General features: G+C 40.4%; 1 protein-coding gene across 1 annotated transcript; it reads left to right on the forward strand.

The window, feature by feature from the left end:
- Positions 1-950: 950 nt before the first annotated feature.
- On the forward strand, positions 951-17,939 carry LOC125905960 (oxysterol-binding protein 2-like). Its single transcript, XM_049604295.1, has 14 exons — positions 951-1,484; positions 2,530-2,735; positions 6,452-6,702; positions 6,825-6,993; positions 7,381-7,501; positions 8,723-8,789; positions 8,886-9,023; positions 9,120-9,365; positions 9,505-9,625; positions 9,714-9,817; positions 10,063-10,158; positions 11,001-11,185; positions 11,309-11,529; positions 13,511-17,939. The coding sequence occupies exons 1-14, from the start codon at positions 1,318-1,320 to the stop codon at positions 13,651-13,653; spliced, it is 2,235 nt and encodes a 744-aa protein (XP_049460252.1). The 5' UTR covers positions 951-1,317; the 3' UTR covers positions 13,654-17,939.
- Positions 17,940-18,034: the final 95 nt, after the last annotated feature.

The raw sequence follows: 18,034 nt of genomic DNA on the forward strand, positions 1-18,034 counted from the left end.
CCCTTTAAATACTCCAAAATGTGAGCAGAATAATAGCATAAAAGCATATTGTTTATGTGAGATCTTTGTTTGTTTATTAAGATCCCCATTAACTTTTGCATTGCAGCAGCTATTCTCCATAGGGTCTACACAGGTACATAGTGACAATACTAAACATACATTCATGCTACACAACACAATACAACAATACGTCATAAAGCACATCCACTGTATAAGAAACACTAACAGTTAACATAGTTTACAAAACACACATACAGTAAAGACTAAATAAATTGGCTTGACTGAATCCATCATATTCTAACAGATAAATATCATATAACATACAACAGAATAGAATACCCATGAAACATCTACTTATACTAACAGAATACTATGAATTAGTTAATTTTATAAAGTATATAAGATATAAGCCATCTTTGGAGTGGCTTTAACCTCACAGTGTAAACTAGAGATGCAACACACACAGTATATGTACTATAATGAAAGTCACCATGTAAACATTTGATTCTGATTTAATTTTAAAACTAAATTTTGATTAGAAATGTTTGTTTTAAATCTTAAAATATCTGACTCTAATCTGCAACTAATTATTTCTTTGACTATTCTGACTTGTTTTAGCTGTTTTAATAGGTCTCATAATTCAGTATTTTTTCTCAGATATCTGAAAGTTATCTCAAAATAATAATAAAAAAAACATGTAAATCTTAAATATCTGGCCTTTCTTTTATGTTGCTGCTCTGGCCTTTTGTTAAAATGAATATCAACCCCTTTCTGAGGCAGTATTGCGTCCTCCAACAGACTCCTGCATCCTGCAATGATGTAGAAAACTGCAGTGTATGCCATATGTGTGACACGCGCGCGCGCACACACACACACACAGACGCACGCTATGCACGCACGCACACACAGACCTGCACCCATATGCTACAATCCTGTGATGAGGACGTCATCATGATCTCCCCTCTCTCACATCCACAGGCTTTATTATAACACGCAGTCAAAGTGCAGGCTCAGCCGCTTTATAGTCTCATATAATAATGTGATTGCTCTGTATCTAATTCCAGCCGCAATATTTAGCGCAGCGACCATGTTAACGACATAGATATTTTTAAAACTATCTCGGAGTAAAGAGGGACACTGGCACTGGCATAGCATCACCAAACAGCTGCAAGCTAACAGTAGCGTTAGCGGAGGATACAGTGCGGTGCAGCTAACGTTAGCTTAACCGCACAGCTGTTGACAGGCGGCAACTCCACGCAAACTGCACCGACTCTCCGTCCATCCCGCTGGAGTAACGTTACCGTCCGAGAGGAGCAAATGAACGAGCTGGTGAGGTGTTTGCCCTCCCCGACTCTCCCGGGGCTCCACCTGCCGTGTCTGGACACCGGTACCTACAAAGGCTGGCTCTTTAAATGGACCAACTATCTGAAGGGTTACCAACGGCGGTGGTTCGTCCTCAGTAACGGCCTGCTGTCCTACTACAGGTAACGGTAACTAACGGTTACAGCGACCGTTGGTGCTCGACCTGGCACCTGTTTAAGCTAACATTTATGTCGTTAGCATAAAAAGTTTAGAATAATTAAATGTGTAAGCCACACGTTAGCAGAGTTAATATGTTGCTAAATTAATTTTAAAAAACGTCAAATAAAACTTTTTACGTTAACATTATCTTATCTGACCGAAGAGGGAGTGCCCTGAATGATGCCAGTATAGCTACAACAAAAATCACCTGAGTCATAGCATGAATTAAAAAGAAAAAAAGAAGTCCATTTATGAGTTATGAATAATTAATATATTAATTGAAAAGCTAACCCAGGGTACATACGGTGTCCTTTTGTATTTCAACCCATTTAATGCGTTTGTAATAGATTATAGGTTAACTAAACCAGCAAACCAATGTTAGCTAGTTTAAGCTAATTGAATGCGTTGTAAGCTAAATAATTGTAACATAAATAGCGTTATGACAATTATAAATACAGAAGGGTGATGTAGGAAGAGGTGGATAAAGCCCTTAAAATAGTCTTTTCGTTTCCTGTTACCTTGAATAATAGAGAATTAATCAGTAACATTATGTAGACATAAGTTAAATAGGTTATGACATGACATGCTCTTCTGAAAGAGATGTAAAGGTATCTGACATAAAGGAGCCTAAAAGGGTGCCTTATTTCTTTGCATACTATACATTTTGAATTTGGCATTTATTCCATGTACAAATTGTGCTCTAAAGATAAAATGGCTATCCTCTCTATGTTTTGCATGATACATGTCATACACAAACCATTAGGGAATGATGAACTACCTTAATCATTGAGACTAAATAGGTCAAAGTGTTGAGCATGCATACTGTCCAAAGCCTCCACAAAAATGTAGGCTGCACATTGTCCAAAGCATGACAATAAAAGGATTAATCATGTTTGACAGACTTATTGGGATGCTATTTCAGCAGTAAACTAATTTGAAGCCAGTCTAAAACATAGCTGCCCCCATCTTGTTCATCCTTAGTCCAACTGTTTTGTCTGCTTCCCTCAGGACTCATGCAGAGATGGCGCACACCTGCCGGGGCACAATTCCCTTGGCAACAGCACACATTGAGGTGGGTGACACCTGCCACCTGGTGTTAACCAGCGGAGGCCGAAGCTACCACCTAAAGGCCACCTCGGAGGGAGAGTGCCAGCGGTGGGTCTCAGCCCTGCAGCAAGCTAAGGCCAATTCCTCTATGCTGATGCATCACTCAGGTAAGATGGACATTGTATATTCTGTATGAGTGTCTGTTGAAAATGTTGATGTAATTGTTAATTGGATTAAGCTCTACTAAGGTATGGTGATCAATCATGCAAATTACTGTCCTGGTTGAAAGAAATAATGTGACTTCTTAAAATGGTCAGCCCAGCAAACTAGCCTAGATTTGTTGTTCCTTTTAAGAAATGCCTTGCAGAATGCCTCAAATATTTAAAGGAGCTACATTCCTCACCTGACAAAGTCCAAGGTAGACAAACTAATTTTAGCTGTAACCTGAATGCAGGCCCTGCAGCCAAGAAGACCCACTTACCTAAATGCATATTTTATTTGCAGCCTTTAATGTTATATAAACAACAAGCCACAAGAGGGCAATGCTGCACCATATGTTCGGATGGAGGATGGAGGCGTCAGCCAGGGCAAGTGTGTGATGTGTGTTAATGCAAATTTGCATTTAATCATGTCATTTTAAATCACTTATTCCGTACAATATTCCCTTTTTTTACCACGGGCCACTATCACGTAGTGTAATTTGATATGATATAATGTATTATAATATATCTTGAATGCTAAGAGTCTGGCAGACATTTTCTGCATTGGCTGTCTAACCTTATTTGTTTCTTATGGACATTTAAAATTAAAAACAAACAGGAGCAAAGATGCACAGTGGATTATTTCCCCGCACCGTCTTTCTCCCCCTCTCTTCCACATAAATGTGCACAGACATATATGCAGCTACCACCTCCCTCCCACTCCGTCTCCGTTCTCCCTCCCTGTCTCCTTCAGTATGACGACAGTGAGAGCTGAATGAAATGACCTTCCTTTAGACTCCTCCTCCCGTTCTGGTAGCAGGAGGGGTAAAAAAAAAAAGAGAGAGGGTGTGAGGATTTTCATTGAAAATATTTTCGACCATACACTCAGTGGACAATAGGATGATAAGAGTGTTGCATTTGCAGTGAGTGTCACCTTGTAAGTAACCTTTTAATTATTTTACTAAGAGCAGAATAAGAATTAAGACAGCAGCTGTGTCCTTGCATGTATTTTACGTGTGTGTTTTTAATTGTTGAGTGTTTGTTCATGGAGTTCAGCAAGTTTGGCTGTATTGGTGCAAATGTCTGTGTAAATATTCCAGTTGGATTTCTTAGAAACCAGAATTTGCTTTAAAGTTTACAAAGGGCAGCATAATTCATAAGTCACTGCAGAACAACCGAACAATATGTAACAATCAGTCTCAGCCAGATTTGCCGTATTTTGGCTGATATAAGACCTGCTGCTAATACTGCTGCTAGAGGGATCGTGCTATAAGAGGTGTGTGCCCTTTAAGCATCCTTTACTGCTGAGTAAAAGGTTTGCACCTGCAAGATGCGAATCAATGCTCTCCGTTAGTCTGGCCACATTAGCATATGGAGCGGTGTTTAACTGCCATTGTGTAACAATGGACTTTGCCTTACTGGTGGTGCTTACAGCCAGAATACTAAGCAGGGTTTAAGGAGTTAAGCCCATTTAGATTATAATACACAGCCTTATTTTCTTTCTGAGGTTTCCCATGGTGTAGAGATTGTGTTAGACAGTGCTGTTACTGTTTTGTCTAGATTGTTTTTAATTATTTGCTTTCATCATATATTTATAACCTGACTACAGCAGTTTATGTCAATATCCTGGTAATCTAATGTCTTATTTGTGAAGAAACATCTAATACTGTGACTGTCTACTGTACACAATTTTAAACAGAACAAGTTACATGTTTATATGCATGTGCAAGCACAGATACATGTATTTTGGTGTGTGAGATGTGATTACAGATTATTAGTGCATGAGCCTTTGGTCATGTGCTTACTGGCAACAATAGCAGGGCATATTAACTGGCTACACGAGGATTAGAACAGCAGTAATTAAGTGGATGTTGCAGAAGTTATCTGGCACCTGTCTTGTAATAGCTGTCACATAACCACTACCACTTTTAGACTACATGTAAATAAGTATGTTGTGATATAAAATTCAAAGCTCTCTGACAACCACTAAGTCCAGGGTGAAAGTTTAACGTGTGTGAGGATGAATCCAAATAAGTGTTTACAAGGAGGAGAGCTTGTAACTGAGGTTGTGCTACAGCAGGCTTTCATCATAATACAGTCAGATTCTGATTGCTTCATCTATATTGCAGAAGCTAACAGTGCTTCCTCTGATTTTTAACTCTGATTCTCCCTTCCCACACTGTGTCCATATTGGTGCTCCCTCTATCACCTGTGGGTGTGTTTTCATGATTCAACGATGAGTCACCAATTTGTCTCAGAATCTCCACTGTCCTGCGTGAAAAATAATCCATTAGTAGACAGAACAGACCAGTAAGCCACTCTCCCCTTGATGCATGGTAATATTCCACAGATGCTTTTATGGTTGTAAGATCAAATGCACTATGCATAAATAGTAGCTGGATCAAATTCAGAATGTAATGTCTTAACATCTTGAGCACAAGAAGTCGTGAGATCCTTTTCTATCTACTGTATACGGGTCATGAAACCATTACAGAAGCCTAAAGGATTTTTTTTTTACCCTCTCATTTTTAATCTTCTCCTCCTGAGACTTTGTAATTCCAGTGTGCCCTGATTGTTTTGTATTACTTTTCCCCTTTGATAGAGTAGTAGTAGTTTGTCTGCCTTGCTTTGGTACTCACAGGCAAAGCAGACACTGGCCTAGATTCAGTCTGTGTGCACGGGAGTTTTCAGAGTGCACGCACAATCTGTTTCTTTTAGCAGAGAAGAAATGTTTTGACCTCGAAAAGTTCCATCACATATGATGGGGGCTGTCATTTGCATTTTATAGATAGATTATTTTTATTGAAATAAATGTCTAGAGTATGAAACCAGCATAATCTAAATTTGTACTTCAGACAGTCGAGGTTTATAGGTGTCTTGAAGCTTTTTAACAATGTCTTGGCACAATGTGCTCTATTTCTCGCTCCGACCCTCACACTCTTTCCATGTTCAGCATTACAAGTACTATTCAAAGCCTCAGGATTTATTCAAAAGTCCTGTCAAAATCCAAGGGCTGTGTCTTAAATTCCCCAAAAAATGTGTATAAATTATTGCACAAAACATTTACAGTTTCCATTTGATGAAATGCAGCCAAAAAATACAAAAAGTTTGAGGCTTTGAGGCTAGTTGTCAGTATAAGAGGCTGTATGGTTTAAGTTGTTCAGGAATTTAAAGTCAGTGTCATTATTCTTGTGTTATGATGCCCAGTAATCAGTCCAGTCTCTCTGCTCTCCCTCTAAAATCCCTGAGACTGATGGCTCAGCTCATGCCAGCAAGGGGGTAGAGAGAGAGAAAGAGAGGAGGAAAAGGCTAGTGCGTCATCCTTTTTCTCCCTTTTCTTCTAAAAATAGCCCAGCCTCCTGATTGCACAGGCCTACGTTTCCAGGGCAACGGTGTTCATTCACAGCTTTCTGATCTTGTAGAGGAAGGGGTGTGGGGGATCAGGGTGTGAAGTGTTATTATCTGCCTCCATCCATTCCCCACAAACACTCTCTCAACTCTATTTAATCTTAATTTAGAGTATTAAAATAGCTTTTCCAAGGTCTGATGAGACATGCACTGTTTACTATAATTTCCCCACCATGATCACCCAATTTTTCCAGACAGAATAGCCTCAAATGACACCCATTATCTTTGGTAAATTATATCATTTGTGCACTGCCTTTTTTTGTCTTTGTGTGAAGATGACTCAGGAGATGAAGGCCCTGTACCTCAGGACGACCGAGCCCTAACCCAAGGGGTGCTCAAGACTCTGGCCACCAAGCTAGACGACCTGAGCACCTGTAATGAGCTGATCGGAAAGCACGGCGCCGCCCTCCAGCGCTCCCTCAGCGAACTTGAGGAACTGCGTGGATCCGCTGACAGCACAGACAGAGTGAAAGCTGTTAATGAGCGAGCCACCCTCTTTCGCATCACCTCCAATGCTATGATCAATGTGAGTTCATTCGGCGCAAGCCTCAGCAAGTATGTAACTGGGAGACTTTCTCGTTTTAATGAGGGAATGCAGTTTGAGGGCTCTGCCTGCATCTTTTGATGTGTGTTGTGTTCACACCTCAGGCTTGTCGTGACTTCCTGGACGTAGCTGAATCTCACAGCCGGAGATGGCAAAAGACCCTGCAGCATGAGAGAGAACAGCGTCACCATCTGGAGGAGACCATTGAACAGTTAGCCAAACAGCACAACAGCTTAGAGAGAGCCTGGAGGGAGAATCCTACCTCATACACAGGTGAGGCACAATACTCTTAAGTGGGAAAAGAAAAGTACATGTTGTCTCTTAAACTAAAAATATGGCCCTCTTCTGGCCAATAGAAGTGATAGATTTCTGTCATAGAAATGTGGCTCAGTCAGTCTTATTAAATCTCACACCCACATTCCCTGTTTTTTATTTTTTATGGCAACACACAGCCACTTACAGATCTATAAAGAGGCCTGTTACTTCACTTGAAAACAATTAAGCAATGAAACTCAAGTTGAAACAAGAAAACGAAAGTTTTCTTAGCTATTGTGTATTATGGTAAGATGTAAAGCAGCACTACAATGTGTATATTTCTTATATATATAGATTGAAGAAACTCAAATAACTCATTGCCTTGTCCTGTGTTTGTTGCCATAGGTGTGGAGCGGTCTCAGGAGGGGGACGCGAGTGATGAGAATGACGACGCAGAGTTCTTTGATGCCATGGAGGACTCCCCTGCATTCATAACTGTGACTGCTAGTGGCAACATACAGCACAAGTGAGACATCATCTCTGTACAGAGTTATCTCAGAGCTGTGTTCTCAATTTGCTACAAGTGCAGATACTTTGAACTGTATTTCAATCAGCAGAGACAGGTGCATGAAGTAAAGATAATTGTTTATTACAGATTACAGGTGTACAAATTGACAGATGATTTGTGATGATTAAGATTTGACAGAAAGACTTTGGCGCTTAGACTCTACAGGGAGATTTTGTAATCAAGGGGCATCTACCCTGAGCAGCCGCAAGATAACCCCTCCATGGAGTTCAGACACTGGTGGTGGTGGCTGTTGACTGCTGACACTGCTGAGGCGGATGAAATAACGAAATGATGAAGCTAATGAATTTGTGAAGAGTAGGCAGTGATGTGTCGCTGTGCTATTGGTTAAATGTGATACAATATCTATGTTTATGTGCACAAAATATTCCAAAAAAGACAACATTCCTGCTAAGCTGTTTACATGGCTAATGAAAATGAATATTTTCACTAATATTCCTCTTTTCATCTGTCCATACTCAGATTAAAGTGCACCACACATGTCCTTTATCATCTTAAAACATGGAAAGGTGAAACAGCTGGAGCCACTTTGACTATTTTGGTTCTTTAAAGCAAAACAGGACATGGTGTAGACTTGTTCAGCCAATGTTTGCGCACATCCAAAAACCTGTTGACATCCAAGTCTTTCATAATGTTTAAAAGTAGGTGTGTTTCTCCTTCCGACACGGAAATGTGGGCTTTTCTTTTGGGCATGCATCCCTACCCCAGCTTTGCAAACTGTTGGCATAACAACACACAGAGCTGACCATAAACAGGCAATAGGCCATGCGTTGCAAACTGCACTAAAACCCCCACATATTTTGAATTTGCATTATACATTTCCAAAGAATGCCCCTAAAACCCAAATAATGCTCACACATCCCACATTCCTTAATCAGAAAATTCTATATATTGAAAAGACCTAAGTCGGAACATCCAAACAAAATATGGTGTTTACATGACCCTTATTAAATTCAGAACATTATCATATCCAAAACGATGTTGGAATGTTGCTGTGCATGTAAACATAGCCAATGACAGCATAAATTATGAGTAAGCATATGTGCAAGGAGTGACTGGCAGATGGTATGAAAAATAAATGACAGGCCTCAGCATGCTCAAGTATAGTCTTCCTGACTGAACTTGCTAGAGCTTCACTTAAATGATGTTGCTTTCTCTCAGGCGCTCAGGGAGTAATCAGAGTATGATGAGTGGAGGAATGTCCAATGACTGGACTCACAATGAGAATGTAAGTCCCATTCTAGCTCACTTATCTTACTATTTCTTGCTATACACATCCATATGCACTTAAATTAAAATTACAAATATCGTTTTTGTTTTTTAGGACACCTCAGGCACAAACCACATACAGCTACGAAGAACAAGACGCAGTCGTATTCCTGACAAACCAAACTACTCCCTCAACCTGTGGAGCATCATGAAGAACTGTATTGGCAAAGACCTGTCCAAGATACCCATGCCTGTAAATGAAAAGCATACAATGCGCACATTGGCTGTAATATAGTTTTTGAATTTCAGTGACTTGTAAGAAACTCTTTCTGTCTGCTTGTGATTGCAGGTAAACTTCAACGAGCCGTTGTCGATGCTGCAGCGTCTGACGGAGGATCTGGAGTACAGCGAGCTCCTGGACCGGGCAGCTCGCTGTGACTCCTCTCTGGAGCAGATGTGCCTGGTGGCTGCCTTTTCTGTCTCCTCCTACTCTACCACAGTTCATCGTACAGCCAAGCCCTTCAACCCTCTGCTGGGGGAGACTTACGAGCTGGACCGACTCGACGAGTATGGTTATCGCTCCATCTGTGAGCAGGTGAGACAAAGACAAGCAGACACATATGCTTAGCGGTATATTTTGCACACACAGACACTTGGAGTTTCACTTGTACAAAAACATAAATACAATATGTCATGTATTTTGCCTGACACCAGCTGATACCATTCACCCTCAGGTCAGTCATCACCCACCAGCTGCTGCCCACCATGTGGCATCACAACGAGGATGGACACTGTGGCAGCATATCACTATTGATAGCAAGTTTCGTGGGAAATATATTTCCGTCATGCCATTAGGTAAGAAACAGGTTAATTGACTCTGTTCATGCTGACAGTTAGTCAATGGTATTTTGATGTTTGTGCATTTTCCTTCTCTTCACTGTAGGAAACATTCACCTGCAGTTCCACTCAAGCGGAAACCATTATGTGTGGAGCAAAGTGACGTCAACAGTGCATAACATTATTGTGGGGAAACTTTGGATTGATCAGGTGTGTCTCTCTATTTTAACTGTCAAAACCACAACCTGACTTTGACTTGTGAGGTTGTGCTTATTTTTAAACCAGTAAAAAGGCAAGTACTGTTCAGAAAGACAAAATTGACAGAAATTAAATTAAATGTGCTTTGAGTAGGTGTGTGTTTGTTTACGATACTGAGTGAAGTCATCTGGCTCATCATACCCTTAAAAGTCTCATCTGTTTTTCCTTGCTGTTTTCCTGTCTGTTGCTGTTGGCAGTCTGGGGACATTGACATTGTAAACAACACTACCAAGGACACCTGCCGTCTCAAATTCTCCCCCTACAGCTATTTTTCCAGAGAAGTCCCTCGCAAAGTAAGTCTGTTGTGCTTTTCCATTCTGTGGTGAGTTGTTTCAGATGGGAAACAGACAGCAGCTAGCATCTTTATTGGTTGTCTCCCTTCACGTTTTATTGCATTTACACTGTTTCACACGACAGCTACACAAGCTTGTGTCAAGAAACACTGTTAGCATCGCTCTTGCCTAGCATTGGGTCTTAATATGTTTAACAAATCTTGTATCCTCCATGCTTAGTGCTTACCAGTGAGTAACTCTCAAGAGGTGTCTTGTTCCTGAAAAATATGTCGTAATATCAGAATTATTCCTTAAAACTTAAATCTTCTATTTGATAAGTCAAATATACAGAGTTGATTCAAACATACTCAAAATCTGAAGGTAAGTGAAGATATATTTTGCGAGATTTTCCTAAAAAACAGTCTATAAACTTACATACATACAAACTAGAAGTGTGTGGTGATGTATTTTTCTACAGAGACTCTTTGCTCTGCCTGTATTTTCTTATTATCCTCCTATGACTGTGTTTGAGATGCAAGTGAGGTTGGGACTCTGAAAATGTAGTGACAAGACTGTAAGCTGCACACATCCAAGAGGAAGCTACAAAAATCAGGGACACAGTGACAAATAACTGCAAATATGGCGATCTGAAACACAAAGCAGACAAAGCTTGTTCCAAGACGAGACTGAATCTGGGGTTGGCTTTCAATTTCACTGGTGATAGTTTTTTTTCAAACAGTAACCAACAATGCCTGCATAGTATACTTTGAAGTAAAGTACAACACGGGTGTGAAAATGTCAGCACCGTGCAGTGTGCATGTAACTGATCTCTTCCTGTGTGTCATCTTCTCTGGTGTCTCTAGGTGACAGGAGTGGTGGAGGACAGAGAGGGCACAGCCCATTACATCCTCTCAGGAACCTGGGACGACAAGATGGAGAGTGCCAAAATAGTGGACAGCAGCCAAGGATGCGGAGGCTCTGAAGGCAAACAAAAGACCGTTTATAAGACTCTTCAGCCCAAACTGTTATGGAAAAAATATCCCCTCCCGTATGTTTGTCTTATCTAACACATTTCTACCTTACCTTGAAGATTGAATGTGGCATTTCAGCTTACTCCCCTTTTTCATCTTCCTCTCCTATTTGTCTTTCTCTTCTATGTTTCACTCTCCAGAGAAAATGCAGAGAACATGCACTATTTCTCCTCCTTGGCTCTGACTCTCAATGAGCCAGAGGACGGTATTGCGCCCACTGACAGTCGTCTGCGGCCAGACCAGCGGCTAATGGAGGCAGGTGTGTGGGATGAAGCAAATGTAGAGAAGCAGCGTCTGGAGGAGTGTCAGAGGCTGGAGAGGAAAAGGAGGGAGGCGCAAGCCAATCAGGCCCTGGAGGAAGGTGAGAATAAGGGCCCCTTCACTCAAAAATGCATTTTGCTTACTGTTACTACTTTCATATTTTAGCGTAACTGTGCAGAATGACGTATGTGCAGTTTAACACTAAAAGGCTGTTCTCTAATTCATCTGCTGAAGGGGGAAAGTTTCTCTGTGCTCAGCCTAAATCTAAGTTTATCACGTACAATCAAGACACCAATCATTGTCGTCTTATACAGTTGTTCTCAACCTTTTTCTTGTCAGATACCCCTAAACTGATACCCATTAAATCACAGACCTTCATTTAATAAAATTTCACTTCAGGCACCTCCTACTGGAAAGATTCTGGTTGTTAAATATGATTAAAACCTGTTTTATAGTTGTCAACAACAGCTGGTATAATCGCAGAGGAGTTTAATCTCAATAGATCTAAATAGTCACTCATATGACTCTTGGGGTACTTTTCATTATGCTAACATGTCTCCTCACTTTCCTCACTTGGGTCTCTTCCTCGCGGTTTAGGAAGGCTTAGGAAGAGAAGCCTAGGATACACCTGTGTTTCCTTGCTCAAAGCTTCTCCAGAAGCATCCTCTCTTGAGGCGCATTTAAGGGATTGTAAGATCCTCTGCCATGGTGGAGGGCGAATGATTTCTGGGTCACAGAGGATGCGAGGAAACATTAGTTAGCACACTGGGCTCACTCCTGTAGTTAATTTAATAGTGAAAATACATTTTTCCCCACTCGAACTCCCTCTAGGACCCCTGCAGGTTCCCAGACCCCTGGTTGAGAACCACTGGTCTAATATGCAACTTACACAAATGTGATGTAGAGACTTGAACCTTCCAGTACATACACTGAGAGTGCGCTTTAAGTGAAGTAGGAGACATCTTGTATCTAACAGTTTTGCATCCAGTGTATCCAGTATTTGCATTTTCATATATTCTGGATTTTTTAATAAGTGAGAAGGACGATGAAATTGAACTTTTTTTATCCGACACAAATTTTTATTCAAAGTAAAGTAACAGTTGTTTTAAAACACATCTGGGGAGGATTTTAAGACAGAGATTCTGCCTTTAAGCTGTAAACATGGCATTCACATTAGCTTCTACACAGATGATGGTGTAAAGGAACTGTGTGCAACATTCAGAACATTCATAAAGCAGCAAAACAATGTTTGCTTTGTAACCATACAGTAGAGTAATGGCATCCTAAGCAGAGAGTGCTCCTGTGTGTGTTGGAATTCAAGCTTCTCTGTGGGTTAACGTGGTAACTGTTGTGTCAACATGTTAGTGCTTGTAAGTCGCTCTGAGTGTGTCCCACTGGCTAGCAAATTGCCACTGCTTTGCATTGTGCTCATATGACAGTTATCGTTGATTTCTGTATGGCATAGTCGCATACCCTCCCATTTCCCACAGGTAGCAATGTTAGCTCTTTTGCTGTTGCCAACGCTCTTTATTGAATTAGTACCATTAGCTGCTCGCTGTTAGCTCAGCCAGCTCAATACAGAGAACCGTGTGCAGACTATCCCGCCCCAGGCTGTCAATCATAGACATGCTCTGAGTGTTTCACATAGCTCCTTTAACCACTATGGGTACAGTATGTTGTGGTTGGTGTTGGAGTGCCTGTCTTTTGCCTTGGGCAACAACAAAAACTAAATTTGTATCCAACAAGACTAGAGGTTCCTGACCTTCATCCTTTGTTCTTACTAGAGCCATGAACTGTTAACTTTTTTGTCTGTTTCTTAAAGTGGAACATACACAGTCAAAAGCTAAGTTGCACCTTAACGGCAGACCTGATATTAATTGACAAGGAATTAACTGAAGAAGCCTTTTGGACAAAGCAAAGTTGAGTAATTTGGATTCAGCTTTTCTCTGACAGGTTTCAGATTTTTTAACAATGAAGAGTACAATAGCGAGAATGAATAAAGAAAGTAAGACATTTTGATATTCTAGAAACTAGTACACATTCGAACCACGATGAGTCTGAACATGATTCTGTGTCATTAGGGCAAGACGTTGAGGGTTACCAGCCACTGTGGTTTGAGAAGAGGACAAATGATACAACGGGGGAAAGCACCTACATCTACAGGGGCGGATATTGGGAGGCCAAAGACAGACAGGACTGGAGCCAATGCCCTGAGATCTTTTAGGACAAAAGCACCCCTTACATCCCGGCATCAGACAGGCTGAGTGGTTCATCCTGATGTAAGGACACTCTGTGAGTTACAGACAGTTGTTTGTGTGTGGATGTGACTATGTGAGTGAGCAAACCAGCCGTTGAAAGAAGCCGACACTCCCAGAATTTCAAGCACAAAACAAGCTCCTGCTTCCACTTACTTCTCTATCTCTTCTGCTCTGTTATAACTTGTGTTTTCAGGATGCATGGCCTCAGTTTGTGTGTGTGTGTGTGTGTTGTGTGTACGCTTATTCAGCACCGTAGAGAACTGGTTTATGAGAGTACATAGAGTTCTTATGTGTGCCTATGTGTGTGTGTGGGGCTGAAAGATTCATATATGCTTTACACAGAAAGGATTTCTGTACCAAAACACGTTTCAGTGAGTGAGTGAGTGAGTAACCTGGGAGCAAAGGAGTGCCGCGGAAGTTTTGGTACAAGCACTGAATGTTTTGTTCTCCTCAAAGTTGGAACAACGTGTCCCTCATGCTGAGCTCTGACAGAGACCCCAGGCTTTTTAAAGGACCGTAGCAGGACTGCACATTCTTCTGCGCTTAAAGGATTTTTCACAGAAGACCTTCAGTTATTGAGCCCTCTGATTCGGGGGGATTTTTACTATTCTGGTTCTCAAAATTTCCCAAACTGTAGATTCTTGAAGAATTCGCTGTTATTGTCCAGCCTGACCGGCCTCTAACAAGCACGTACTCGGCCATGAAAACCAAAGCAGATGTCATTCTCTTTGGATGGACGACTGACTGAATACACGTGCTGTTTTACAGACAACTGCTGCTTTCCACATGATTTTGAAATGATTTGTCTATTTGCATAAAAGGGGCACGCCACTTTTTACTAGCATGACGATTACTACACAGCCTGTAAAACCAGTGCATGTTTTCACAGGCTCTGGAATTTGTCGAGTCAGAGAAAATTATTTAAGTGACCTCACTTGAGTGATATCAACTTGAAGTTGTGCCAACTGGAGGCGTACAGTTTCAAAAGTTTACAAAGCTGCAGGTTTTAACTAAAGACACCATTTGAGTTGCATTATGAGAAATGTAGGATCCAGTATTTTTGGAGCTTTACCCATCCTAAGGACTGAAAATCAGAATATCTTGACCTCTCCTGCATCTATTTTTGACCATCTATTAAATTATTCTCTTACAACTTGCCAAACTTATGGAAATTAAAGTTGCTGGAGTACCACTTCAGATATCGCAAAACTGAAGTCCCACTGAAGTATAAATCTGCTTGGCCTGGGTGATTTTCTTCAGCAAGGAATTATATTGGTGCTCAATAGTAATTTTAGCCTTAACTATGTAATGAAGTAGTAAGTCCCCACTGGATTCAGAGATTCTGTACATATTATAAACATCCGGTACACTAATTTTACATGTATCCTTCAGGGTGAATTGTAATATCAGGGTTTATCATCTTGGTAAGTAGCAGCAAACTTGTCTCCCCAAGTACAAACAGTAGAAATGGCTAGCACTATGAGTGGTTTCTATCTTAAAACTGCTTTATTTGGATATGGCAGCAATAACACAACAGCACAGTCGCCTGAGAAGAAAGCATTCCCAGGGCAGGGAGCTTCATGCAGCACAAAAAGTATGTTTTGGTAACAGTAGTCCATTAGCTGAATGATAGTTATGTAAAGAAATCAGATTTATACACATCAGTCAAGGACCAGAAAACTATTAAAAAAGGCTTGGCAGTGTGTATGGTAAGGATGTACATTAGTAGTAAATATACATTCTATAACCAATAATATTTATTTATAGTTTTCAGTTTACTGTGAATTATAATAGGGCATGATGCACACGTAGGATTGCCTGATTGCTTTCTGCCTGTACATAGCAAGAATATACTAGAAATAGAACTGCCTCATGTATAATCACTGTAAGAAAATATTGTTTCACATTACTTGAACATTCACATTTTGGGCACTACTTAAACTTCATCTGTGTATACTTAATCTTAAATGGAGTCAAGATTGTATACCAGTTAATTAGATGTTGGGGAGATTAAATTATGACTATGTGTTTATAAGATCTATATAATACTGACGATGCAAATAAGGTGTTGTTCAAATAAAGCACAATGTTATGTTTTCCTGCAGGTAATGATACATGCTACATAATCTCAAAGGTTTTCATGGCAACATATAGCTATGCATGGTTTAAATTGTCCGTGGACTCTTACTGAAACATGATGTGAACTCACCTTTTGTGCCCAATGACCTCAAAAATGTTACATTTTTGAGCTCCAATAAAAACATAAAGCTGTCACTGCACTGTTGTTTACTGTCAAACCGATGTTGTTCAAATCCTTCAATTCACAAGGGGCAGATGATGCGTCCAGGGAAACAGTGTCTGACATGATGCCTCGAGGTCAACAATAAATGTATCCTGGGAAAGTGTCGCTGATCTGGGCTGAGGTTGAATGTCAGCTGCTGTCATCAATGCAAAATAACAAACCCACACACCAGAAGTGTCTCATCGGACAAACAATTAAAGGTGTGTCAACTCAGTTTGAAGATTTGCAAAAGGAAATATGGATTTCTAGACATTCCATAAACTTCTACTTGTGATTGTACTCTGATATGTCACCAGAACTATATAATAAATACATAATATTATATTTGTGGTACTTTTAAAAACTCCAAAACAATAATAAACAGAACACAGGTGAAAAAGATTAAACAAAGCATGACATTGATTTGGTTCATCTGAACTTTGTTTTCATTGTGTGATTAGCTATTTTCCTCTGATGAATTTAAGGAAAGAAAAAGTAAACCCTCTGCATTTCCGTGTGGTATATGTGATGATTTATACTTTCACTTTCACTTGAACACATTAACCACATCACAACATTAACTGTGAATATTTCAATAAAGTTTATACCCTGAAAGAGTATGATTAACAACTCCATCACCTCATTTAGAAAAAACAGGATGTCATAAAAATATGAACACTGTGTAAAGCCGGTGCAAAGAAGGAACACTGAGTTGTATGGGATGGAGACATTGCACTGATAGGCTTGGTTTACATCACCTTATTGCAGAGGTGTGGACTCAAGTCACATGACTTGGACGGGAGTCATATCCAGGTCAGAAATTCGATGACTTTAGAATCGACTAAACAAAATCAAAAAAGACTTACTTCACTTTACTTGAATGCCAGTGACTCCTGACTTCACATGGACTTGAGCCTTTTGACTTGAAAACACTTGTTACTTTCCCTCAAGCCCAAAGATTAACCAACATCAACTTCAGTCCATCCATCTATTTTCATCCACTTTATCCGGGGCCGGGTCATGGAGGTAACAGGCCAAGCAACCCAGATGTTCCTCTCCCCAGCAACACTATCCGGCACCTCCTGGGGGACCCCAAGGTGTTCCGAGGCCAGATGAGATATGTAATCCCTCCAGCGTATTCTGGGGTCTCCTACCAGTGGGACGTACCCGAAACACCTGTGACAGGAGGTGCTTAGGAGGCATCCTGATGAGATGCCCGAACCACCTCAACTGACCCCTTTTGACGCGAAGGTCAATGTAGATGGACCAGTAAATAAACTCTATTCATTCCCAGCAAGTCAACACTTAATTCCCCAGATCCTTGTTTGAATGAATCAGACAGCATCCAGTCAAGTTACAGGAGAAAACAATGAAGAACTAATGTTACCTTACCTTGGAAAAATAAATATCAAAGATAAATTTGTTTGCATACAAAAAATATGTGGTGACCAACAAATAAAAACAAAAATGCAGAATGCAATAACACATGGAGAGGCAGCAACTTCCAACTTTGTTTAGCATTTAAAGTTGCACAAAGAATAGTGAGTCAAGACTATCGTTAACATAGTTAGCATGCTAATGCTTAGCTAATGTTAACAGCTAAGTAACTTTATCACAAACTTGTTTAACAAATAAAAACATGTTTGAAAAGTATCATGATTTTTGTAAATAATATTATTACTCTTGTCAAAGTGGCATTACATTTGATGAAGTGCTTTATGACTGGTTTAGGACTCGAAACTCAAAATGTAGGACTTGGGACCTGTCAGTCTTGACTCTGGACTTGACCTGGGACTTGAATGCAAAGACTTGAGACTTACTTGTGACTTGTAAAGCAAAGACTTGGTCCCACCTCTGCCTTATTGTTATTACTTTAGGTCAAACAAAAAAAAACATATCCATCTTTTATTGGTACTTATTTGCATGGTGCACCCTGTGTCTGCGGTTTCCTAACTCATCCTGAACACTTCACATGGTGACAGTAGCGCTACTCACCGTTGTCACTGGATGTCTCATGACCATGTGAGGCTCCAGGCTCCAACACCTCAGAACCTGCACAGCAGAGG

Source organism: Epinephelus fuscoguttatus, linkage group LG18 (genome assembly GCF_011397635.1).
Source record: "Epinephelus fuscoguttatus linkage group LG18, E.fuscoguttatus.final_Chr_v1".
Lineage (NCBI taxonomy): Eukaryota > Metazoa > Chordata > Actinopteri > Perciformes > Serranidae > Epinephelus > Epinephelus fuscoguttatus.

Coding starts and splice junctions, on each gene's coding strand:
- LOC125905960 (XM_049604295.1), top strand. CDS start 1,318: ATGAACGAGCTGGTGAGGTGTTTGCCCTCCCCGACTCTCCCGGGGCTC. Junction 7,502..8,722: donor AGTGGCAACATACAGCACAA/GTGAGACATCAT, acceptor GCTTTCTCTCAG/GCGCTCAGGGAGTAATCAGA. Junction 10,159..11,000: donor CCAGAGAAGTCCCTCGCAAA/GTAAGTCTGTTG, acceptor TGGTGTCTCTAG/GTGACAGGAGTGGTGGAGGA.